A 25,806-nucleotide genomic window follows, 5' to 3' on the forward strand; every position below is an offset into this window, starting at 1 on the left:
TGGGTCATGTTAATTAAGTTAATTGTCAAGGGTTCATTAAATTAGTTGATTCCGGTAGTAAAATGATCAACACAATTGATACAACAACTTTGGCAATTTTATTTCCAGTCATTTGTTTGTTGCTTTGTTTTTATAACTTTTACAATAATATTAATTAATTGATAATAATAATAATCTAAAGTCAATGTCAAAGGAATACAGATCAGTTGGAATTAGAATTGTTGTTTTACAATGAGATGAGGAACAAAAAAGGATGAAGATAAATCGAGTCGCCAGGATGAGTTTTGATGTTGATGAAAAAATGATTTACCAACAAAATGGTTTACAATAGAGATGCTAATTGCTTAGCATTTTGTGTTCTCATGAACAATTAAACGATGATCATCATGAACACAAAGAAAAACATTCACCATGAACATGAAGTTCATGTTTCATTTACAATTCTGATGATGGTACAATTATATTTGTTTCGTCTTTCGCAATTAAAAGGCCTACAAATTATCAACTTATCCTGGACAAACTCAAGAAAATAATACAAATTAATATAAATATACAAATTAGATTTGTGATTGATTAGAAGGGGAGAAAATGAAGAAAAGGAAAAGAAAAAAAAATCAATTAGCTAATTATTGATTCTTATTGTCATTTGTAAATTTCAATCCGATTTGATCCATTTTCTTGTTATTCTGATACTTCCGGTAACAATTTGATCTCAACTCGTAACAATTTCAATCATTTGACCAATACTTGATTCTTTCGCAAAATATTTATAAAGGTAACAAGGGTGTGAACAGTGAACAAGATTTAAGGTTAATTGTGATTCAAAGAGAGAGAATTAACAATTTAGCTTAATTAACAAGTTAACGTTAATCAATCAACTATAATTAAGCTTTAACAGAAGAGGTTGAATTATTTCGTTTGTTTCGTTTGTTGATTCTGTTGATGCAAAGAAACCTAACAATCAATTAGTAAATTATATCAACTTATTACTAGAAGAGAGAAGTGAATTAAATATCTTTTCATGATCTTCATCTCAAATCAATTTGATTGGAATACAAAATCCATCAGATCAACTGAGTTTCCAGCTTGAAAATTCATGATGGTGATGAGGCATCTCGATAGATGATGATAAGATTAACAGAAGTGATGAAAACAACGGTAAATATTAGCAGGTTAATTAAGTTAATTAATAACAAGATATTAGACTAAATAAGAGGGAGTTAGCAAATTTAATAAAACAATCAGGGATCTTGAATCTGCTCTCTTGTTTTTCATTGATTAATCATTTTGGGGATTTTCTTTTGGTGCAAAACTTTCCGATGACTTTTTTCAATATTTCTTCATCTTTATCAAAAATTCTCAGCAATTTGTCGGTGTGGGTTTGAACATTTACCATGTTCATTAATAATGATGGTGATTTCATCTTCTTCTTCCTCCTCCTTACTTATCTTCATCTTGGAACACACAAAATACTGATGTGTAGGATAAAATTATCTTTTCACAAATAAATACTTTGGTATATTATGTGAATACTCAGAATCTGCGATCGATAATGAGCAAAGTAAAGGTTGACTTGGATTCTCATCTTTTGTTTGGTGTAAAACCGAGTGGCACTTTTGTTCACCATAGTAATCAGCTGACTATTGATCCTTTTGGCAATCAGCTCATCTTTGTATTGATTAAATTAAACGTTCATTGAATAGTATATGACACCATCTTTACTGGACACTGGTTTACTCTTGCCATCCTTCATATCAGAAGCAATAGTTTTCTTTGCTTTGAGAGCTGAAGTCGTTGCATCTTTGACTAGATCAGGATTATTGTTCATATTGTTATTAATATTATTATTCGTATTGACATTATTATTACTGTTTGTCAGATTATTAGTATTGTTATTGTTATTATTTTTCTCGGTAATATCATCATTATCATTGTTATTATTGTTGTTGGCATTGGTATTGTTCGGGTTGTTACTATTACTGGTTGAATTGTTTACATCATTGTTGTTTTTCGTGTTATTGAAATTGTTATTGTTGTTATTGACGATGAGGTTGTTATTACTGGATGGTGTTCCTGTGTTAGCACTGCTGGTTGAACTGCTACAGCTACTGGTACTTCCGGTGGACATTGTATCAGCATTTGCGTCGACAGATTTTGTTGCTTTATTTGATTCAACAAAATCCTTGTCAGATGAATGAGTTGGTGATGCACTTGCTCCTTCGGGAGCTCCTCTCTCATCTTTAATATCATTAATTGGGACAACAGTTAAGGTCTGAGGAAGTGATTTAATCAAGGAAACGTTTGGCATTGAAATTGTTTTATGTTGCAATAAACAAGGTCCAACCTTATTACTAATAATTGTTATCGATTGAGGTTGACCTGGTTGTGGTTCCATTGACCCTGCTGGTCTAACTGGACATTGTTTACAAGTTACATCGGATGATGAAGATGCTGAGCTTTGAGGAGTCAGTCTAAGTTCAGCATCTCCCGAACCTCGTTGTATAATGTGACCCAACGAAGACGCTGGCCTGGACAATGGAGGCTGATTACCAACAATTCCGATTGACCCTGCTGATTGAGATCCATTAATTATTTTCACTCTACCCCCTATTTGTTTCATCATTAACATGGCCGCTTGTTGGGCAGATAATTGTTGAGTAAGTCCAGTTGACGGTTGATGCTGAGATTGACCTTGTTGTTGTCCGGGATGAGGCCGAGGGAGAGTCGCTCCCGCCGCCTGGACAATCCTTTGATATTGAGGTCCACCCTGAACATGGGGTATAAGATAAACATGCCTGTGACCTATTGTATTGTGACCGGAAGGTGAAGGCGAGGAGGTAGAAGAGGAAGAAGGTGAGATTGAAGATGTCGATGAGACCAAATGTTGCCTAAGATTGGGAACAGAACCAACTTGACTCGCAGAAATAAGATGAGGATGACAATGAGAATGCGAATGCGAATGACGTGTTATTAGATGTATTTGTGCGGTTCGAGGAACTTGTGACGATGAGGATTGTGATGAAACTGAGCCTGATGTCAAGATTACTGGAGTGGCCGTTGTTATGGTGGATAATGAAGTGGTGAGGCCATGAGATGAAGCTGAAGAAACCAGATTAGTAGATTCACTGTTGATGCAAGGAGAAAAAGGTGAGGAGAAAAAGATGATGAGTGTGAATGGTGAGAAAAGTTCAATTTAGAATCAGAAAGAATCGATTTGATTATATGCAAAAAGAAGGGGAAACATGATGAGAAAGAGGATAAGCCTGAGAAATTAAACGATTTCAAAATATAATCAAATATCCGAATCGAAGCTTCTTAACACATAAACAATTCAATTTGCAAACACAAAGCAAAAGCATTTACAGTTTTACAGGTTCGGCAGAATTGATTTAATTGCCTGTTTATTGTGATGAGCATAAAATAGTTCAGAAAATTGATAAAAATAAAAATTTCTTTTATTCTTTTATGGATTCATTTTATCATGAAAAAGATTAAATGAGTTCCAGATTTGTGATTCTTCCTAAGCTCAACTTTTCGATTCTTATTCATCAACAGAAATTTTCATCTCTTCTGAAAGTAAATCATTCCAATCAAACTAACTCATATTTAAGATTAGAATTTAGAATACAATTAATGTGAACTTGTAAAACGAAAGTAATTAATGGATCAATAGCCCACTGGGCTCAGTTATCAACTTACTTTACAATTTGAGTATTAATAACTTTTGCTTGTTTGGGAAGAGTTTGTGGTGCGACCGATTGAACCGATGGCCTCAACTGCATTTGCATGTGGCGTATTATTTCACTAGGACCATATTTCGGTTTAATACCTCGAACTGAGGGACGTCGACCGAACCCGAAGGTTGGGTCATCACCTTCTTCGGTTAGAGAGTAGCGACGTTTGATTCGTTCGATTCGTTGAATATCGTTTTCAACAAATTGTTCTAATTCATCTTTGGTATCACTTGAGGTGAGATTAGTCGAATCACTAGAGTTGCCGCTCTTACTATTGGTACTATTAGGAACAGTTGAAGTTGTTGATGAAGATGAAGGAGATATCGAAGAGGACGAGGAAGATGAGGCAGATGATAATGAAGATGCAGTTGGACTGCTGCCGTTGGTTGTGCTTCCATTTGAAGTGTTGACCACATTTAGTGGATCTTCTTTAACGATCGGATATGCATTGAGTCCATCTCGACGTCGGATCTCACTTGGATTAGGAAAAGATGAATCTTTGGGAACAGCAACGAATCCATGTTGCAAGGGTTGAGCGTAAATTCTTGAACCAACGATTGATGAATTAGACATCGCCGATCCTGGTCTACAATGAAGTTGTATTATCGAGGGTGATGGCGTTTCCCTTGACCCTTGAGGTGCACCTGAAACCATGGTCACTGTTCCTGGTTGAATTGGAGTGGGTTGTCCATGAATTGTTTGACCGCTTGTTTGTGACTGTTGTGGCTGCGGCTGCTGGTGTTGTTGTAAGTGTAAATGAGGGTGAATATGGGGATGATGGTGAATTGTTTGACTGGTCATGAATTGTTGGCCTGGGGCAACATGAGAAACATAAACTAATTGCCTCTGACCACCGGGTGTGGTAGTTGTATAATATTGGTTAATGAATTGCGGTGATGCAGCTCTACATTTAGTGACAGGGTAAATATGATATTGTGGTGCGTTCGCTTGTTGTTGTGACTGTGGTGGAGGTTGAGATTGTATTTGGTTGGGGCTTTGTTGTTGAGGCGTCGATGGAATAATAAACTGTGGCGATGAAGCTGATGAAGAGATTACGGATGGTGCCGACTTGACCAATTGAATCTGTTGTGGTGTCGGTCCGAGGTGCTGGATCGATGCAGGGGGATGAGCAGGATGATGGACAATTTGATGGGCTGTTCCCATTGTAGATATCGATGCCGGAATATTAGTTCCTGGTGGAAAACATTGTAAGTGATTAACAGGAATTGCAAGAGGTTGTTGTTGGTGGTGAAGGTGAGGTTGTTGGTGAGAAGGGTGGACAATCTGATGTGATGTAATCCCTTGACCATGGTGATGATGAAGATGATGGTAATGACTGACTATTTGAGCAGATGATGGATTCCCTGGAAGAGTATTTACTCCTTTAGTGTTATCTGGAAAATCAATAAGAAACAATTAATCATCAACAAAAGTATCACATAAATACTCTGAGAAAATGCTCATGGAAACAGAAACCATTCCATGGAACTTAAGAAACCCATAAATTTTTCTCCAGCATTTTACTTTTCTTCTTCTTCTTTTTGTTTCTCTTTTTCTCATTCTATTTAATGAGATTGCCTGAAAGAATCAGTGAATCCAATGAAGTCAAGAAAAAGAAAAAGTTAGCAAATTGATACAATTTTATCTCTCAATGATCTTAGAATGTTAAGTTCAGATGGAGATAAATGAGAGCAAAGAATTTCACCATTTGAACTATAAAAAACGCCATAATTTGATTGAATAACATGTAATCAAAGAGTAATAAGGATAATGATATTCAGGGAAAAGGAGATGAAAACAAGGAAAAGATGATTCGGCTGAAAAGAAAGAGAAAAGAAAGAAAAATAATGATGATGATGATCAGATTCAGTGACAAAAATCGTGCAATAAATTAACATTAATATTACTATTTAGGCTCAACGATTGAATCACGAAAAGCAATAACCACAATTACTTATCAGTGAATATAAATGGAAACCGTTACAATCATTTCTAAATATTAATATCATGATAATCTATCAATTGAACAACTCACAACTCGATGAAATATATTTCATCGTTTTCAAGGTTTATTCAATTTTATTTATTAAAATTATCATTATATGTTAATTTAATCATAATAGTGCATTTCCTAAATTGTTGCCCAAATGAAAATCATGACAATCAATCCATTAAATAATTGAATAAACTATTAACAACATGAAACTATTCATAAATGATTATAAACTATTAGATTTACATTAAACGGTCTTCATGCTCGGCTCATTGTTGACTATTTCCTTATGAAAACAATGAAATTTATTTAAATCATATTATCATTATCATCAGAATTAGTTCAATAGATAAGAGATTACTGGTTAATTCATCAATATATTAACAATGAAAACCTATTAATATATGAGAGATGATTATGGTTAGAGAGATAATTGCTTGTGAACTCAATTGATTATCAAATGATTGATAACAATCAATCAATTGTTTAATCAACATCAAGTTCATCGATATAAATAATGGCGATATTATTTACTCTCAAAAGAAAAGGTTATCGTATCGGAGAGAGAAACTTGAAACCTGAAACGATATCAATGTAAAGCCCCTGAACCATTTTCTTTAGTTCAATGTTTGATGTTACGATTTTATCTTTATCTTCATCCTTTATTTTCATCTTCATTCAAAATTGTCACATGAAATTAGATGGTTCAGTTGAAATTAGAGCTGTCATTTTGAGACAATTTTATTAAAAGAGAGTGAGGGATAGATGAGGATGAGGATGATGAGGATGATAGAAATGGGAAAAAGGTGGAGGAGTTTAAGGGCGGAGGGACTGAAATCTGATAACTGACCTCGACACTATTGAAACAATAGGAGTTTTTTTTTGTTCAGTTATCATGACAAACGATACAACCTACATTGTTGATGAATCAATATTCAATTTATGTTGATGAACTTTCATCTTGAGCTTTTCAATTATTCACAATTTTCCCTTCGCCCATTTTAATATAAACTGAATCAATTTGATTACGTTAATAGTTGTAATTGAATATGGAAATAGTGAGAATGATAATATCAATGAGGACGAATGATAATATTTTACTTCTTTTCGTATTAATATTTGATGGAAATATTTTTTAGCTTCTATTCATCATACTCTCGAATTGACAATTACCATGACAACAAGAGAATTTGTCCTGTTCAAATCGAGAGAAATACAAAATAACAGAAATGGAAACTCATCAACATGATTATCTTTTCTTTAATTTACTTCATCTCTCTTTCTTTATCACAATCAATTCTGAGTTTCAACTATCACACATGAAAACTCAGGGAAAAATATTTTCTTTTCATCTTTACTCATTTTTTGTCTATTTCATGATTATTATTGTTGTTCATGATGATGAAGTGATGATGTTATTCAAGTTTTACAAATAAATACCAACTGAGAATGATGAACAGATCACCTTCTATACCATTGACTTCATGTTTTGTTCATCATCATTTTCATCTTCCCACCAGAGATTTCCTATTTAAGGCTGTAAATAGTATTTCAATTCTGATTTTTCATCTTTTTCATCATTCTGTGTGAGTGAAGTGATCAACTGAATAGGACTTTTTCAGCGCCAATCAAAATGAATCAAGAAAAAGCAGAAAAAAAGGTTTGCCATTTTTCAGATGAAAATTACATGACAATCAATGATGATGACTGGATGAAAAAAAGTGATCCTTGAAGGGCATATGAAGAGAGATGATGAGGATGAGGATGATGCTGAGAAAACAGATGAAGAGGCTTAAGATGATAAACATTGAGAACAACTTTACCACGGGTACTTTGGACAAGCTTCTCGAATCGATTAGTTGAGAAATTTCAAAGAATAAAAGAAAATTGAAAATTCCGAGTAAGAATAAAACAGAAATGTAATATTATTCAGTGGAAAGTATTCATCATCATGATATCTTCTTGAAGCATAAATCAGCTACTGGAGTTGAGAAGGGGAAAGTGAGTGAGTGAATAATTTTTGCAAAGAAAATAATATTATCATTAATTTTATCGTTACATGTGTAACCTTTCAGCAAAAAAATAAATCAGCAAAAATCAGCATGATCATCAACATCTATTTCATCATGAGGTATTATAATATCTTCAGTTTAGAGTTACCTTGAATGAGAGATGATCAAGAGAAACATAAATAGAAGAAAAAAACAAAGCCTCATCATCTCACTTTCATCACCATTATCATCGCACTGAACAACAAAGTAGCCACTGCAATAGATGCTGAAAATATTAGATGAAGATATCAAGGTGTATCTACATAAATAATATAACATTAGTTATGGTTAGTAAATCGATATTGTCAAAATATAATATAATAATAATATACATGTAATAGCAATAACAAGGTCAACATAAGCCTTTCATTGTGTTGGTTAGTACATTTTGTACCAACATTTTGTATAATCATTAACATCAACCTTACTCTTAACTTAATCATTTTCAGACTTTTAGATTGATAATATTAACAAAGCTTGAGGCTGAGCTGTAAATTATGTCCACTTTCATCATGGAGGAGATGCTTTCTTATATTATACAATATATTTAGTTCCCAGGGGAAGATGATGAAGAAAGAAGTGAATAAGAAAAAAGAAAGAGGCTCCAAAAAGAAGACAGACAAAATTGTCAACAAAAGATGCAAACCAATATAATAAGACGAAGTAAAGATGAGGATGAAGAAAGAGAAGTAAAAAATGAAAGACATGATAGAAAGAGGAGGAGGAGGAGGAGGAAGAGAGAGAGAGAGAGAGAGAGAGAGAGAGAGAGACTCGGTGGGAAAAATAATTAGAACATAAGAATAACTTTGTTTTTCGTAATTGCCTGAGCAGGTTATACTTCCCAAGAGGATGAAGAATCAACTCTCTCATAATTTAAAGAAAAAAACTGTCATCATCTTCATCTCTCATCCTAATTTTCCTATTTGATTCTTGAAAATGATAAAGATGATAAGAAAAAGAAATGTATTCACAATTGGAATCAATTTGATTCCATTCAAATTACAATAATCATAAAATATTATTTTTATCACTAACTTAGTAATGAATGGACTGAATGATGAAAAGAAAGAGGAAGAGAGAGAGAAACGAGTTGCCTGAGACCCATTTAAGTTAATAAGGTATAAAGAAAAAAAGAATAAAATGAAAGGAAGATAAAGATGAAGATGAAATATTATTACAACAAAATAAAGAAGTAAATTCATTTACTGAGTTTCAAGAGTAAGAAAAACACAAATATGTTGACAGGTTTGGATGTTGACAAGAAGCTTCAAGAGGCAAGAATGATATTAATAACAAGAAGCCATTATTTATCCTACTGAATAAGATCAGTGAAAGTGTATTAAAAAGGGTTGAGATTGAGTTGATATTTCGACACCGTGTCAACATAATTGAGATATTCCAATTGGAATAGTAATTTGAATACGAAATCAATGTTGTTAGAGGAAAACAACCTAATTCATAACATTGAAGGTTCATCATGATTATTATATAATAGTAACGATAATGATGATGGTTCCTTCAGGTTTAAGGTTAAATTAATTCGTTGAAATTATATAAAAGTCTGAGAATCAGAGCTTTGTATTAGCGAGTTTTTCTTTAAACAGATCATCAAGAGAATGAGTAACATTCATCATCATTTTGATCTGTTTGGTAACATGAAGGTAAGTTAATCGTCTAAGAATAACAAAAGCGATACGCATAACTCAGCTGTAAATGTCTATTCATGAATTTTCATTGAGAGAATCTCAATATTCTGCAAATCAGCATCATCATCTCCATGCAAAGAAAGAGGATGAGACAAAAATGTGTCCATTTAAGCATAATTGTCATTTTCTATTCATTAACTTCATTAAGATGACAGTGGATTCTGATGATGGAAACACAATGTATGTGATACTTTGTGGATTTATGGAAACAAATGGAATACTCAACGATCACATGAAGAGATTAGATTTGGATGATATCAAATGGGATAAGGATTAGGGTTGAGATTTAAAAGGTCATCAATAAATCAGTTTAATGATAAATGATGATAACTGGAAAAGTTAAATAGCTTTAGAAGATTATTGTAACTGATGAGGAATCATCTTCGTTTTCATTAATGTATCTTAATCACAAAGAGAATTAGTTTAATTGTGTGTGTAAAACAGACAAAAAATAGAAAATTAAGAAGAAGATAAGTTTCAAAACTCGAGATCACTTGACAATAGACTGGATTTAATCCAAATCTCACCAATTCTACCCTTTTTTTAGAGTGAAACCATTAAAATGTTGATAATGGTTATGATTACAATAGAAGATTAAATAACCATAAGAGTTACAATACTTACTGCAAGTCGCTGCTTTCAACGCTGCTTCAGTTAATGATACGCGTTTAACTTGCTGAGCACCTCGAGGTTCTGATGTGTATTCTATTATGAGATCTTCTTTGGATCGTTGTGGTTGTGGTTGTTGTTGATGCTGCTGCTGTTGTTGTTGTTGTGACTGTTTAGACTTATTTTCATTAATTGTTGTTGTTGATGATGTTGATGGTTGTGCGGTTTTACCAGATTCATCATTAGTTAATTGTTTTGAGCTGTCACCACCGCCATGTAATGTTAACCACTTAAGCTTTTCGGTCATCACATTTGTCGCTTCTTTGATTAAACTTGACCCACTGCTACCTGACTGGTTACTATTGTTACCAACATTAGCGTTGTTGTTGATGTTTGAAGTGCTGCTACTGTTTGTTGATGTACTGTTGTTGACCGAATTGTAGTTATTTTTGTTTGACTCTACACTTTTACCCAATTTAAAATTAGAGAATGGAAATGATTTAGGCCGCGCTGGAGCTGCAATTAAAGAAAAACAAGAGGAAGAAGTAAATTAAAATAATGAAAACCAAGATTAGTTAACTTTCAACAAAAGGAACGAATCAAAATAATCCTCAAAATGAAGATGAAGGAGGAAGAAATTTAAGGTTTAATTAGTCACTGAATTGTTTCATTTAGTTTTTTCTAATTTCTTTTGAGTGAGTGAAAAGTTTTTTTTTCATTAATTGAAGGAAAGTTCATTGAGAACAATGATTTAAAAGGTAGAATTTAAAGTGATGAAATGATTGTGAACAAAATTTCTCTCAGAAAACATTTCCATGAATCTGTAAATATTGTCGCTCTCTCTCTCTCTCTCTCTCTCTCTCTCTCTCTCTCTCTCTCTCTCTCTCTCTCTCTCTCTCTCTCTCTCTCTCTCTCTCTCTCTCTCTCTCTCTCTCTCTCTCTCTCTCTCTCTCTCTCTCTCTCTCTCTCTCTCTCTCTCTCTCTCTCTCTCTCTCTCTCTCTCTCTCTCTCTCTCTCTCTCTCTCTCTCTCTCTCTCTCTCTCTCTCTCTCTCTCTCTCTCTCTCTCTCTCTCTCTCTCTCTCTCTCTCTCTCTCTCTCTCTCTCTCTCTCTCTCTCTCTCTCTCTCTCTCTCTCTCTCTCTCTCTCTCTCTCTCTCTCTCTCTCTCTCTCTCTCTCTCTCTCTCTCTCTCTCTCTCTCTCTCTCTCTCTCTCTCTCTCTCTCTCTCTCTCTCTCTCTCTCTCTCTCTCTCTCTCTCTCTCTCTCTCTCTCTCTCTCTCTCTCTGTTGATTCTGGCAATGCAATGAACTTCACGGATTGTGAATTGAAATGAAAAAGTTCTAACATAGAGACACAATCAATCAGTGTCATAACATGTAAGGCTAATGTATGAGATAACAATTAACACCAAACTGTAAGTAAGGGTGATCACTAAAAAACCGGACTAACGTTGTTCATTAATAGCGTGAAAACGGCTGATAGCAAAAATTTCCAAAATATATCAAATTGATGCTAAGAAATCAGTAAATCAGATAAGCAAGTTTTATTGAAATTAGATATTTAATTAAAAAGTTGTGATCTAAATTTGAGAGTTTTTGCAAATTTGATGCCAATTGCAAATACATGTGCATGCGCAAAAATGAGAAATTTTGGATTTTTTCATTAATTATTAATTGCTCTAAACAATTTGGATTTTTTTATATTAAATTTTTCAGGTTTTATTACTGTGAAAATGGCCAAAATTAACTTAAAAAACTTGAAATTATCAAAAAAAGACCTGAAATGGCTTCCGTTAAGATATAAAACTAAAAATCAGCTTTGACACGAGAAAATTCGAATGTCAAATTTTCATCATGCTACTATAAAATCTAAAAATCATTTCATTATAATAAGTAGTTCAAGATTATTCAAGAAATAGTTTAGTCCGGTTTTTAGTGATCACCTTATATGGCAGTAAAAAGTTCAGTCAAACTTTTTTCTGGTTAATGATTAGAAGATTAGAAATAGAAATGAAACAAAGTTTCATAAGTAGATAAGTTATGATGCTGGTGATGAATAGATTGTAATGATTAATTGTTATCAAGATGAATGAGGGTTTTCCTAAGAAAAGATCTCAAGGATAATACAAGACAAACAAAGTAAATCGATATAAATCAAAGTCACTAACGTTATCCGCATGATACTCTAACGGTGATAAACTAAGTTTATTTAGTTAATGTGAATGAGAATGTAGGGAAAATTGTCCAAAACGAAAGGTCATTCAAGGTTATTGGAAGGAATTATAATCGCTACTGACAAGGTAAAGTCAAGGTGAAAAATTTATGAAGACTTAGCTATTAAAAAGACGACCACTGTGGTCACTGTAGTGGATAATTTCAGGTAAAGTGCTACAAGAAAATAAGGATTACTCTGCACGCTAAAGGATAATTATGATTAACACAGAAAATAGTAATTATTAAGGACAGAAACTTATTATATGACAAGAATGACGATATTATCGTAATTATAATCCAAAATGATCACAACTTTCCCTTTTATGTTCTCACAATATCTTTTAGACACATAATAAGTTAACTAATGATAACATGAAGAGACAAAAATAAATAAATGAATTTCAAATGAAATATTTAAAACCTTGTTGATGTATTTGAATTTAGTTTTGTTATAAATCCTCTGAACCAAATGCTGGGCTCAGTTCATCACTGGATGTTTTCATCAAAGAGAGAGAGAGAGAGAGAGAGAGAAAGAAGAAGAGAAGAAAAAAGAAGAAGAAGAAGAAGAAAGAAAGACAGGATAATAAGTAACGCACAAAGAATAAGTTATCAAGGTGAGGTACTGATTTGTGGGAAATGAAAGTTGCGATGATGATGGCGATAACAATAAGAACAACGGTTCTATTATCATAATAGATTCCCAACATTATTAGTGGTTTCATTTGAAATTGAGGCATAACAGAATAGGTATGAGAAATCGCGTTGAAATTAATTCTTAATCAACGATTAAATTGATAAAGGTCTAATAGTTTCGTAGACGATGGAGATTCCTAAGCTACTGGATCGATTAAATTTAGATTTAATCTTAGTTTAAAGTGAACAATTAACTTGAAATGCAAGTCTTTTATTAAAAGAGACAGGTTGAATAATGAAGAAAAGATTAGAGCAAACAGATTATGTTATAATTAGTCTGAATGAATGAATTAGATGGAAAACTGAATAAAATCTGATTACTTGATAAACAAGATGAATCTGTAGAGTCTTAAGGATATTCCTTCTCATTCACATGAACTTTTCCATGTATCTTTACAACACAGACGAATTCAAAGATTCTCTCTCTCTCTCTCTCTCTCTCTCTCTCTCTCTCTCTCTCTCTCTCTCTCTCTCTCTCTCTCTCTCTCTCTCTCTCTCTCTCTCTCTCTCTCTCTCTCTCTCTCTCTCTCTCTCTCTCTCTCTCTCTCTCTCTCTCTCTCTCTCTCTCTCTCTCTCTCTCTCTCTCTCTCTCTCTCTCTCTCTCTCTCTCTCTCTCTCTCTCTCTCTCTCTCTCTCTCTCTCTCTCTGTTGATTCTGGCAATGCAATGAACTTCACGGATTGTGAATTGAAATGAAAAAGTTCTAACATAGAGACACAATCAATCGAAGTGTCATAACATGTAAGGCTAATTGTATGAGATTAACAATTAACACCAAACTGTAAGTAAGGGGTGATCACTAAAAAACCGGACTAACGTTGTTCATTAATAGCGTGAAAACGGCTGATAGCAAAAATTTCCAAAATATATCAAATTGATGCTAAGAAATCAGTAAATCAGATAAGCAAGTTTTATTGAAATTAGATATTTAATTAAAAAGTTGTGATCTAAATTTGAGAGTTTTTGCAAATTTGATGCCAATTGAAAATACATGCATGCAAAAAATGAGAAATTTTGGATTTTTCATTAATTATTAATTGCCTAAACAATTTGGATTTTTTATATTAAATTTTCAGGTTTTATTACTGTGAAAATGGCCAAAATTAACTTAAAAACTTGAAATTATCAAAAGACCTGAAATGGCTTCCGTTAAGATATAAAACTAAAATCAGCTTTGACACGAGAAAATTGAAGTCAAATTTCTCTCGTATTTTCTCTCCAAGCGGCGAAAAAATTCTCCTCTCATGTTGACATTATGCCACTCTTTAATTTTCATAAAATCTAAAAATCATTTCATTATAATAAGTAGTTCAAGAATTATTCAAGAAATAGTTTAGTCCGGTTTTTTAGTGATCACCCCTTATACAGCAAAAGTTCAGTCAAACTTTTTTTTCTGGTTAATGATTAGAAGATTAGAAATAGAAATGAAAACAAAGTTTCATAAGTAGATAAGTTATGATGCTGGTGATGAATAGATTGTAATGATTAATTGTTATCAAGATGAATGAGGGTTTTCCTAAGAAAAGATCTCAAGGATAATACAAGACAAACAAAAGTAAATCGATATAAATCAAAGTCACTAACGTTATCCGCATGATACTCTAACGGTGATAAACTAAGTTTATTTAGTTAATGTGAATGAGAATGTAGGGAAAATTGTCCAAAACGAAAGGTCATTCAAGGTTATTGGAAGGAATTATAATCGCTACTGACAAGGTAAAGTCAAGGTGAAAAATTTATGAAGACTTAGCTATTAAAAAGAACTGACCACTGTGGTCACTGTAGTGGATAATTTCAGGTAAAGTGCTACAAGAAAATAAGGATTACTCTGCACGCTAAAGGATAATTATGATTAACACAGAAAATAGTAATTATTAAGGACAGAAACTTATTATATGACAAGAATGACGATATTATCGTAATTATAATCCACAAATGATCACAACTTTCCCTTTTTATGTTCTCACAATATCTTTTTAGACACATAATAAGTTAACTAATGATAACATGAAGAGACCAAAAAATAAATAAATGAATTCATTCAAATGAAATATTTAAAACCTTGTTGATGTATTTGCGAATTTAGTTTTGTTATAAATCCTCTGAACCAAATGCTGGGCTCAGTTCATCACTGGGATGTTTTCATCAAAGAGAGAGAGAGAGAGAGAGAGAGAGAGAGAGAGAGAGAGAGAGAGAGAGAGAGAGATTGTGAAAGTAACGCACAAAGAATAAGTTATCAAGATGAGAATAGAAAATCTATAAATTTTTAGCCTTTTTTGCTTCCAAATAGACAAAAGGAAAATTGAACAAAGGTAAAAAAGGATGAAAGTTGCGATGATGATGGCGATAACAATAAGAACAACTTGGTTCTATTATCATAATAGATTCCCAACACATTACCATTAGTGGTTTTCATTTGAAAATTGAGAGCATAACAGAATAGGTATGAGGAAATCGCGTTGAGAATTAATTCTTAATCAACGATTAAATTGATAAAGGTCTAATAGTTTCGTAGACGATGGAGATTCCTAAGCTACTGGATCGATTAAATTTAGATTTAATCTTAGTTTAAAGTGAACAATTAACTTGAAATGCAAGTCTTTTATTAAAAGAGACAGGTTGAATAATGAAGAAAAGATTAGAGCAAACAGATTATGTTATAATTAGTCTGAATGAATGAATTAGATGGAAAACTGAATAAAATCTGATTACTTGATAAACAAGATGAATCTGTAGAGTCTTAAGGATATTCGCTTCATTCACATGAACTTTTTCCATGTATTTACAACACAGACGAATTCAAGATTCTCTCTCTCTCTCTCTCTCTCTCTCTCTCTCTCTCTCTCTCTCTCTCTCTCTCTCTCTCTCTCTCTCTCTCTCTCTCTCTCTCTCTCTCTCTCTCTCTCTCTCTCTCTCTCTCTCTCTCTCTCTCTCTCTCTCTCTCTCTCTCTCTCTCTCTCTCTCTCTCTCTCTCTCTCTCTCTCTCTCTCTCTCTCTCTCTCTCTCTCTCTCTCTCTCTCTCTCTCTCTCTCTCTGTTGATTCTGGCAATGCAATGAACTTCACGGATTGTGAATTGAAATGAAAAAGTTCTAACATAGAGACACAATCAATCGAAGTGTCATAACATGTAAGGCTAATTGTATGAGATTAACAATTAACACCAAACTGTAAGTAAGGGGTGATCACTAAAAAACCGGACTAACGTTGTTCATTAATAGCGTGAAAACGGCTGATAGCAAAAATTTCCAAAATATATCAAATTGATGCTAAGAAATCAGTAAATCAGATAAGCAAGTTTTATTGAAATTAGATATTTAATTAAAAAGTTGTGATCTAAATTTGAAGTTTTGCAAATTTGATGCCAATGCAAATACATGTGCATGCGCAAAAATGAGAAATTTTGGAATTTTTCATTAATTATTAATTGCTCTAAACAATTTGGATTTTTTTATATTAAATTTTTCAGGTTTTATTACTGTGAAAATGGCCAAAATTAACTTAAAAAACTTGAAATTATCAAAAAAAGACCTGAAATGGCTTCCGTTAAGATATAAAACTAAAAATCAGCTTTGACACGAGAAAATTCGAATGTCAAATTTTCGCGCGTATTTTGAGCACCAAAGCGGCGAAAAAAAAATTCGCCACTCATGTTGGACATTATGCCACTCTTTAATTTTCATAAAATCTAAAAATCATTTCATTATAATAAGTAGTTCAAGAATTATTCAAGAAATAGTTTAGTCCGGTTTTTTAGTGATCACCCCTTATAATGGCAGTAAAAAAGTTCAGTCAAACTTTTTTTTCTGGTTAATGATTAGAAGATTAGAAATAGAAATGAAAACAAAGTTTCATAAGTAGATAAGTTATGATGCTGGTGATGAATAGATTGTAATGATTAATTGTTATCAAGATGAATGAGGGTTTTCCTAAGAAAAGATCTCAAGGATAATACAAGACAAACAAAAGTAAATCGATATAAATCAAAGTCACTAACGTTATCCGCATGATACTCTAACGGTGATAAACTAAGTTTATTTAGTTAATGTGAATGAGAATGTAGGGAAAATTGTCCAAAACGAAAGGTCATTCAAGGTTATTGGAAGGAATTATAATCGCTACTGACAAGGTAAAGTCAAGGTGAAAAATTTATGAAGACTTAGCTATTAAAAAGAACTGACCACTGTGGTCACTGTAGTGGATAATTTCAGGTAAAGTGCTACAAGAAAATAAGGATTACTCTGCACGCTAAAGGATAATTATGATTAACACAGAAAATAGTAATTATTAAGGACAGAAACTTATTATATGACAAGAATGACGATATTATCGTAATTATAATCCACAAATGATCACAACTTTCCCTTTTTATGTTCTCACAATATCTTTTTAGACACATAATAAGTTAACTAATGATAACATGAAGAGACCAAAAAATAAATAAATGAATTCATTCAAATGAAATATTTAAAACCTTGTTGATGTATTTGCGAATTTAGTTTTGTTATAAATCCTCTGAACCAAATGCTGGGCTCAGTTCATCACTGGGATGTTTTCATCAAAGAGAGAGAGAGAGAGAGAGAGAGAAGAGAGAGAGAGAGAGAGAGAGAGATTTGGGATTGTGAAAGTAACGCACAAAGAATAAGTTATCAAGATGAGAATAGAAAATCTATAAATTTTTAGCCTTTTTTGCTTCCAAATAGACAAAAGGAAAATTGAACAAAGGTAAAAAAGGATGAAAGTTGCGATGATGATGATGGCGATAACAATAAGAACAACTTGGTTCTATTATCATAATAGATTCCCAACACATTACCATTAGTGGTTTTCATTTGAAAATTGAGAGCATAACAGAATAGGTATGAGGAAATCGCGTTGAGAATTAATTCTTAATCAACGATTAAATTGATAAAGGTCTAATAGTTTCGTAGACGATGGAGATTCCTAAGCTACTGGATCGATTAAATTTAGATTTAATCTTAGTTTAAAGTGAACAATTAACTTGAAATGCAAGTCTTTTATTAAAAGAGACAGGTTGAATAATGAAGAAAAGATTAGAGCAAACAGATTATGTTATAATTAGTCTGAATGAATGAATTAGATGGAAAACTGAATAAAATCTGATTACTTGATAAACAAGATGAATCTGTAGAGTCTTAAGGATATTCGCTTCTCATTCACATGAACTTTTTCCATGTATCTTTACAACACAGACGAATTCAAAGATTCTCTCTCTCTCTCTCTCTTATTGCCATATAGTAGCAATCGATGCAAATTGGATGAAAAAAGATACTTTTACCATCATCCCTTCATCTTGAGTTTCTTATTTTCTCTTACTATTCAACTTTTCCCTTGGGTGATGTGAACTAAGGATGAATGAAAAGCAAAATGGCCAAGAAAATGACAAACTATGGCAATTTAATTTCACTCTTTTTTGCATCTAACATTAGATGAACTGGTTAACCATGTTAAACTTATATAATGTTATTATAAGAGAAAGAAAGAAAAAGATCAAATCTGAAGATGAAAAGAGGAGAAAAAGTAAAGCAAGGAAAATGATGACGATTATTATACCTAACGGTATATTAGATTAACGAAAGTAAAGAAAATGAGGAAAAGAGGTAGAGACATGAGAATACTTAAAAACAATCAGACAAATTTGACGATATTTTCACCAATAAGAGGAATTGGTAATAAAAATCAAAGCGTAAGAGAAGATGATGGGAAAAAGGAAGAGGAAGAAAAAGAAGAAGCAGAAGATGGAGAAAATGATGATGATGGGAAGATCGAGAGGAGGGAAAGAAAAGTTAGATTATGTTGGTCATTGTTGAAGGAAGAATCAAGTTGCTAACTATGGTTAGTGTATTGGTTGTAGAATGAGGATGATGACGAAAAGGAAAAAGAAAAAGAAAGATGAAGATGAAAGTAAAAGGATGATGATCTCTCTTAGAATACAGTAAACCATTGCTCGGATTCATGGTTGAGTGACAGAGCATGGCTTATCCATTGCAAGAGAATCTTCATCATCTTCTTCCCAATTTTCATCATCATCATTCTCATCCCAATCCAGATTCACTTCCATGTAGCCATTCACCGGTTTCATCGTCAATAATAACAGAAGATGATTCCATAGGGATTCTCAATAGGCAAACAAAAAACAACTACATGCAAGATGAATCAACGATCATCAGGATGAGGATGATAAGGAAGATATGAAAACATGGTAACTCTCTATTGATATTAATCCAGTTATTCAATATCGAAGAAGAAAAAAACAGAATCATGTTTGATTTATAATATTTTTTGTTTTTTTCTATCACAATATCAAGAACTGGAAGTGTGAAAAATAATCAAAAGAAATGAAAGTTCAATATGAGAAATCAAAGACCCTGAGGCTAAAACAGAAAAGGGTAAACACTTTGGTCATTCAATTATAACACATGTTACTTTTCAAATAATCGATTGATACAGTTGAACAATCGAGGAGAAAATGAATAACAGTTACTTTGTCTTGAAACGTTCGTTTCTGATGATAACTCACTTAATCACCTTAATTATGATCGAATAATCGAATTTCAATTTAATAGTAACTAATTTCCTGAGAACAATAATTCATTTCCCATTTCACTTTCTTTTCTTTTCTCCAAAAACTGTTCACTTGTTTTAATTCTCATCATCAGCCTTCAGTTTGTCTACTTTTTTCTCCCAATTTGTACTTTCAGCTTTTTCTCGCATTTTTTTATTGAAACTCTGGAAGCAGAAAAGAACTAAAAATGATAATATAAAAAAGTATTTTGTAAATTTGGATGCGTTTCAATTCACTGAATTTCTTATCGTCATTATTATTCCTATTGGATAATATTATTCAAAGAAATTTAATGTTTCTCTCTGAAATGTTTCTTTCTCTTTACTGATTACCTAATGTCATTAAACATCCTTTTATCATCTTCTTGGTGAAAAGGTCAATTTACGGTCAAAAGTGTTGATAATAAATGCACATAAATGAACATGTTGTGTGTAAATTTAATCTAAACATTTCAAACTCAATCTAAACTTTGCTCAATAAGAGATGAAGAGATGAAGAGATGCATAAATTGGAATAAATTCGGAGTAACGGAAGAGAATGGGAGAGATGATAAAATGATGATCATCTTGATGAAAGAAAGAAAATGAAATGATAGAAAAAGGTTAAGATAATAACGATTGATTTGTATTCAAGTCCACACCAAGTTAACTTGACCCTCATCTTTATCCTTCTTTTTCTCATGGTACATTTTTCATGTTCGAAAATTATTTTTACTCTATTTCATAATTTTTGAAATACAAACAAAAAATGTCAACAATATTTTTCTTTATTCTTTCATGATAGAAACTCAATTTTTTCTCTCTCTCTCAACATCATCATCATCACCATTTAACAGATAAATTACCATAAAAAATACCATCATCACCGTTATTATTGTGAAGATTGCTTGTTATTATATAATCACTATCATTGGGTGAGAACCAATAATATTGTTGGTAACTAATATTAATACTTAAAGGCTTCAACATCATTATCATCATTATAGTCATTAACATCTGAATATAATCACCGGATCTGAGTATTTACAATTTTTTCATTATTTTTTATAACACATCTAACGTTTTGATAGGTAATCCATCAATGTAACCCGATGATGATGTTTAAAGGTTGGGAAAATCAAAAAAAGTTGCAATTAAGTGAGTGGAAAATTTTGTGTTCACAATTAATGAGCTTTCATTTCGACTGTTGGTAAAAATATTAATGTAATAATTAAGATTTGATTCCCATGTTATCGTTGAAAGGCAACAAATACAACAAATAATAACGGTAAATATTATATAAACAATTGATTGTTGACGTTGTTAACTTTTGTTTATATTTGTATTATCGCGTTGATATCAGTTAAGGGAGAGTCAGAAAGTGCAAGTGAATAAACAAACCATCAGAAAATTAATAGTTATATTAATACATAAACGCTGTTTGATTGGAAACTAAATTGATTCAGATTATTTAAGATGAACTTTATTGATTCATCGATTCTCAAACATGAACCAGGTACATGAAAATCTTATGGATTATTTTTTGTTTGAACAGTCTTATTTTATCACCATGAAATATCGTTCATTCCATGTCTACATAGCAACTACACCTACGATAAAAGTTCTGAAATTTTCTTTTGCTTCGGTAATTCTGCCTCTCTCATGTAAGAATGAGCAGTCAGTTAGTGTTCAATTAAAGGTTAAGGTGATGGTGAAAGTAAAAAGGGTAAATGGCAAATAGACAAAAGTAAATCTACAAATGAGATAACATCAGATGATAAGATTAAGGAAGAGGAAATAAAAACTAATATCTTACCTGGTTGGGAAGTATTTTTAGTCTTATTTCTCATCTCAGTTATATTTTCATAAAGAGGAGCTTCAGATTCGTGTTTTACCTCGAAGGCTTTACGAATCGCTGAAACAGAGACTGAGGTTGCGTTCACTGGTACGGCAGTTAATAGTTGCTGTGGGTGATTGGTTGACTTATTAATTCCCTCACAATCAACTAGACCGATAACAACAACATTAGATCCACAGGTATTGACAACTGAAGCTGATTGAGTTGGTATAAAGGTGGACGATGAAACGACTGTTGTAGGTCCAATAATGGATGATTGAATAGGTGATGATGATGAACTCATTGTTGTTGAAGATGCATTTAATGATGAAGGTGATGATGTTAATGATGAGGGAGCAGGTAGTGGTTTCGCCAGTGACACTGATTTAACTGAACCCTCAGGGCATTCATTCACCGGACCAGTTCTTGCTAACGGTCTTGTATTCATACTTTCACTGACTTCATTTAACTGATTAACCGGCTCATTATTATTAGTGTTAAGGATTTTTGAACCGATGGAATCATTTCTTATTGCTCCATGAATATCACTCATGTAATTTTCATTGTTTCCGGTTGATTGGTTTGATTCATCATCAGCATTGAAATCACCTTCTTTATCCTCTTTCCTAATTACAGTATTTACTTCATTAATATTACAAGAACCTTCACCTTGATTCAAACTATTATCAGCTTCAGAAACAATATCATCATCTCCATCATCTCCTTCAATTGATGTTGTACAATCATCTTTTCCAGATGTTTCATTCGAACTTTTTGAGCGATAATTATCACTATTAACCTTATTTACATCTTCCAGGGTAGATTCGTTGAGAGAACTTCGATCTTCACTGATACTTCCAATATCAGCTTCACTTCGAACTTCTTCTTCTTCGTCGTTAATTGTTTCCAAAACAGGTTTGTTCAATTTCGATTCAAATTCTAGGTTAACATCAAGCTGTGTGTAATCGGAATATTGATCAACATAAGTAACAACAGTTTTACCTGGTGATAAAAGACTATCGGCTGATGATGAAGAGGGGTGAAAATCGTTACGACATAACGAGTTAGGATCACTGGCCAATGGTGTGGTCAAGATGATTGTATCTTGAGAGGTAAAACTAGAATCACTTGCAAGATCAGACGAAAGCTCTTCCGCTTCTGAATATGTTTCAGATGTTTCAGTAGCTTGATTTATTCTGTCACAATAACCATCAACAACATGATATCCTTCATCTGAACTTGAATGACCAATGGAATTGACATTTGAATTGAACCCTTGACTCTGTTGAATGAATTGACCATTTTGATAATGTACAGGAAAATCAGTCTCACTGAAATTTTCTTCCGATTCCATCGGATGGAAGACAGTGTCAATATCAGCCGTTTGGGAGCCAATAGCCTGAAGTATTTCATCCTCTTTGAGAACACCGATAATATCTTCTTCGAGTATCTCACTTTCATTTAAAATATTCTCCCAATGAAGAGATGAGTTGAGCTGATTATGATAATCGTTGACAAACTCATCTGACTCACATTGATCGTCATCATCGATGAAACTAATCGATGAATCTTTCTCATAAGAAGACATTGGAATAATGGAAGGATGTTTATTGGAAGATACACAATCCTGGTAATCGGGTGGAGGATCAAATGGTAACAGATCTTGATACTCGACGGGAGGGTCAAACATAAAACCAGAGGCGACTATTTCAATCAGATTGAAATCTGTGGGTGATTTGAGAGCAATAATTTGAGGCATCACTTCCTGAGGCCAATCGTCACAAAAAACCATCATGGTTTCAGCAAATTTGACTCTTCTCTTTGCTTTCCCATCTTTCTCTGATGAACTAGATGATGATGACGACGAATTAGAATCACATTTATTCCTTTTCAATAGACCTTTTAATGGTTTGTCAGATGAAGGTAATGGTTTGACCGGTACAACAATTTCATATTCCATTCTTGTTGGATCTTCAAGATCCATCATGAAGATGCCTTGAAGGAAGATCAACTATGGTTGACAATAGATGATCAGATTGAATTAACAGCTTCGTTGAAGATGAACACCTACCATATGATCCGGTGAAACACCCGGATAAAAGGGCAGGTAAAAGGTAAAAGATTAACAGTTTATACAGATGAGAGTAGAGAAATAATTTTGTTGAACAATAAATCACAATTTTGGTGTAAAACAGGAAGATGATTAATAGTAAACATAATTTGGATCAATTAATTAACAGGTAAATAGACATGGATAAGATGATAATAGTAAGATGATCACAAATCTTCAATGGATAACGTTACTGGATAACTGTGGTTGAATGGTAACATTATTTACATGAACATTTCGTTGGTTTGAGAAGAGAAATCAATCACCAATTATCAACTAGAAAACGAAAAAGAAGAAAAATGGTTGAGAGAAGAGAAAGATGCTCATCGTAGTTAATCAATTTAAAATGAATTTAATTAGAGTGAAAGTAGAGAAGTGAAAATGGAAGGAAACATTCACACAACACTAGAATGTGAAAGTTACCTTGGGATAAGCCAAAAAGTAGAGATTCCAGACGAGTAAATAGATTTACACACAAAGATATTAAGTGTGTGAGAGCAGTAAAACAAGCGCACTTCAGGCATCAGCAAGCACACATACAAACAGTTCGTTCAAGTGATGAATAGAAGAACAGAAAAGAGAATTAGTTTAGAGAAAAAAGGAAAGAGAGTTGAATCGGATGGAAAGAAAAAAGGATAAACAGAGAGTGAGTAAGGTAAAAAGAGATGAAGAATTGATGGAATAGTTGAAGTAACGTACGAGTTGAATGATATTCTGAGATGGAAACATTTAAACGAAAAAAAAGACACACGGTATTCGAAAATGTAATTCTCAAGTTGATGGGCAAAGAATGTAACAAATGGAAATTTAAGGGATTGGCGATAACACATTCACTTATTTTTCGATATGTGGAAAACAAATTCAATTTTCGAATTTCAATTTTGGGAGAGAAAATAAAAAACGAAAACAACAAAAAATAAGGAAAGAGAAAGAGAAAGAGAGATGGAGATAAGTGTAGAAGTAGAAAAAGAAAAGGAGGGAGAGAGGAAAATAGAGAAAAAGAGAAAACAAATGTTCACTGTTAACTTTCAGTGCGAAACAGAAAAATAACCAACCTGATTAAGATGAAGATGATTAGTTAAAGACATTTGGAGGTAATTGAATCAACTCTTTTCCAATTAAATGATAAACATAATCAACGACGAAAATAAAACAAAATCAAAATAAACAAGAAACCAAAAGGCTCATGAAAGCTTCAAGTTCAAAAATGGTTACAAAATGAGCGAAACAACAAAAGGAAAACCGTAGGTGTCGCTGAGGAAAGAAAAGAAAGAAACATAAGTGTCGCCATCTAGTGGGTCATGTGGTCGTTTTCTTTTCTTTCCAACTTTCATTCAATTCGCATTAATTATGGTTCTGAAACACGAGCTTGTCATCGAGGATTAAATTTAACATTTAACTGAGCAATTAACTGATTTCTTTGGAAAACATTGACCAAGGGATTGCCCAAATCTCTTGACAACTGAATTTATCAAGAGTAATGATGAAAGTTTGGTCACTATTTTTTTGGGTGAACCAAAGTAAACACTTGAGTGATTGTCAATGATCAGATTAACCATTTTGTTGTTTTGTTAATTGTTACCATCAATTGACAAATGTAATTGTTTCTGTCCTATTATTTAGAAAGTGATACAAGTGGGAAAAGGAAGTGCCAACCCAATTGTTAGCATCCATTTGTTTGTAGATTTACAAACAAATCAGATCCATATGATAACCTTATGGTTGATAGTTAATTCTTGTTGTTTATTTATGATCAGTTATGATCTATTTAAGATTATAATCAATCATGAAGTTTGATTTATTAATTTTCCATTTTCAGGTAAAGGTAAATATCGTGACTCATTAGGTGGTTAAACAGCTGGTAATTAGTTAAAAACGTGATCCGTTAATTGAATAATTGCAATTCGATTGATTAGAAAATCGTAATCACTCAATTATTTTCATCTCTTCTTTTAGATGCATGTAATAAATGATTCATTTGTTGATTAATTGAACTCTAATTTGTCGATTACAATCCAACAATTAACCTCCAGGGTTTCATGATGATTTAATATCATTAATTGGAAATCGTTGATTGATTTTTCATCATTATCGTTATCATTTGGTTAATTGTTTTCATGGTATTTTCACTTTTTTTTCTTGATTTATAGATGATTGTGAATCTTTCCTCTTGATTAAATCACCATTCAGATTAATTTGAATATTCAAACTTTTCAATTCATTTGTTTTCTTTTTCCTGGTTCAACAATTTCAAATCTAAACGAATTTGTTACTCTTAATTGTTGAATATCATTTGATGA

At 32.6% G+C, this 25,806-nt stretch overlaps 1 protein-coding gene across 2 annotated transcripts; it reads right to left on the reverse strand.

Moving 5' to 3' along the window:
• Positions 1-79: 79 nt before the first annotated feature.
• LOC128385945 (serine-rich adhesin for platelets-like) lies at positions 80-24,718 on the reverse strand. Of its 2 annotated transcripts, XM_053344879.1 has the most exons (6): positions 24,562-24,718; positions 23,930-24,020; positions 21,376-23,782; positions 10,109-10,609; positions 3,700-5,128; positions 80-3,125 (listed from the first exon to the last, which is right to left on the reverse strand). In XM_053344879.1, the coding sequence occupies exons 3-6, from the start codon at positions 23,381-23,383 to the stop codon at positions 1,685-1,687; spliced, it is 5,379 nt and encodes a 1,792-aa protein (XP_053200854.1). In that variant the 5' UTR covers positions 23,384-23,782; positions 23,930-24,020; positions 24,562-24,718; the 3' UTR covers positions 80-1,684. The 2 variants fall into 2 exon arrangements, with proteins under 2 accessions (XP_053200854.1, XP_053200853.1); XM_053344878.1 differs by lacking the exon at positions 23,930-24,020.
• Positions 24,719-25,806: the final 1,088 nt, after the last annotated feature.

This window comes from Panonychus citri, unplaced genomic scaffold (genome assembly GCF_014898815.1).
Source record: "Panonychus citri isolate SS breed McGregor unplaced genomic scaffold, ASM1489881v1 Contig00063, whole genome shotgun sequence".
In the NCBI taxonomy this organism is placed as follows: domain Eukaryota; kingdom Metazoa; phylum Arthropoda; class Arachnida; order Trombidiformes; family Tetranychidae; genus Panonychus; species Panonychus citri.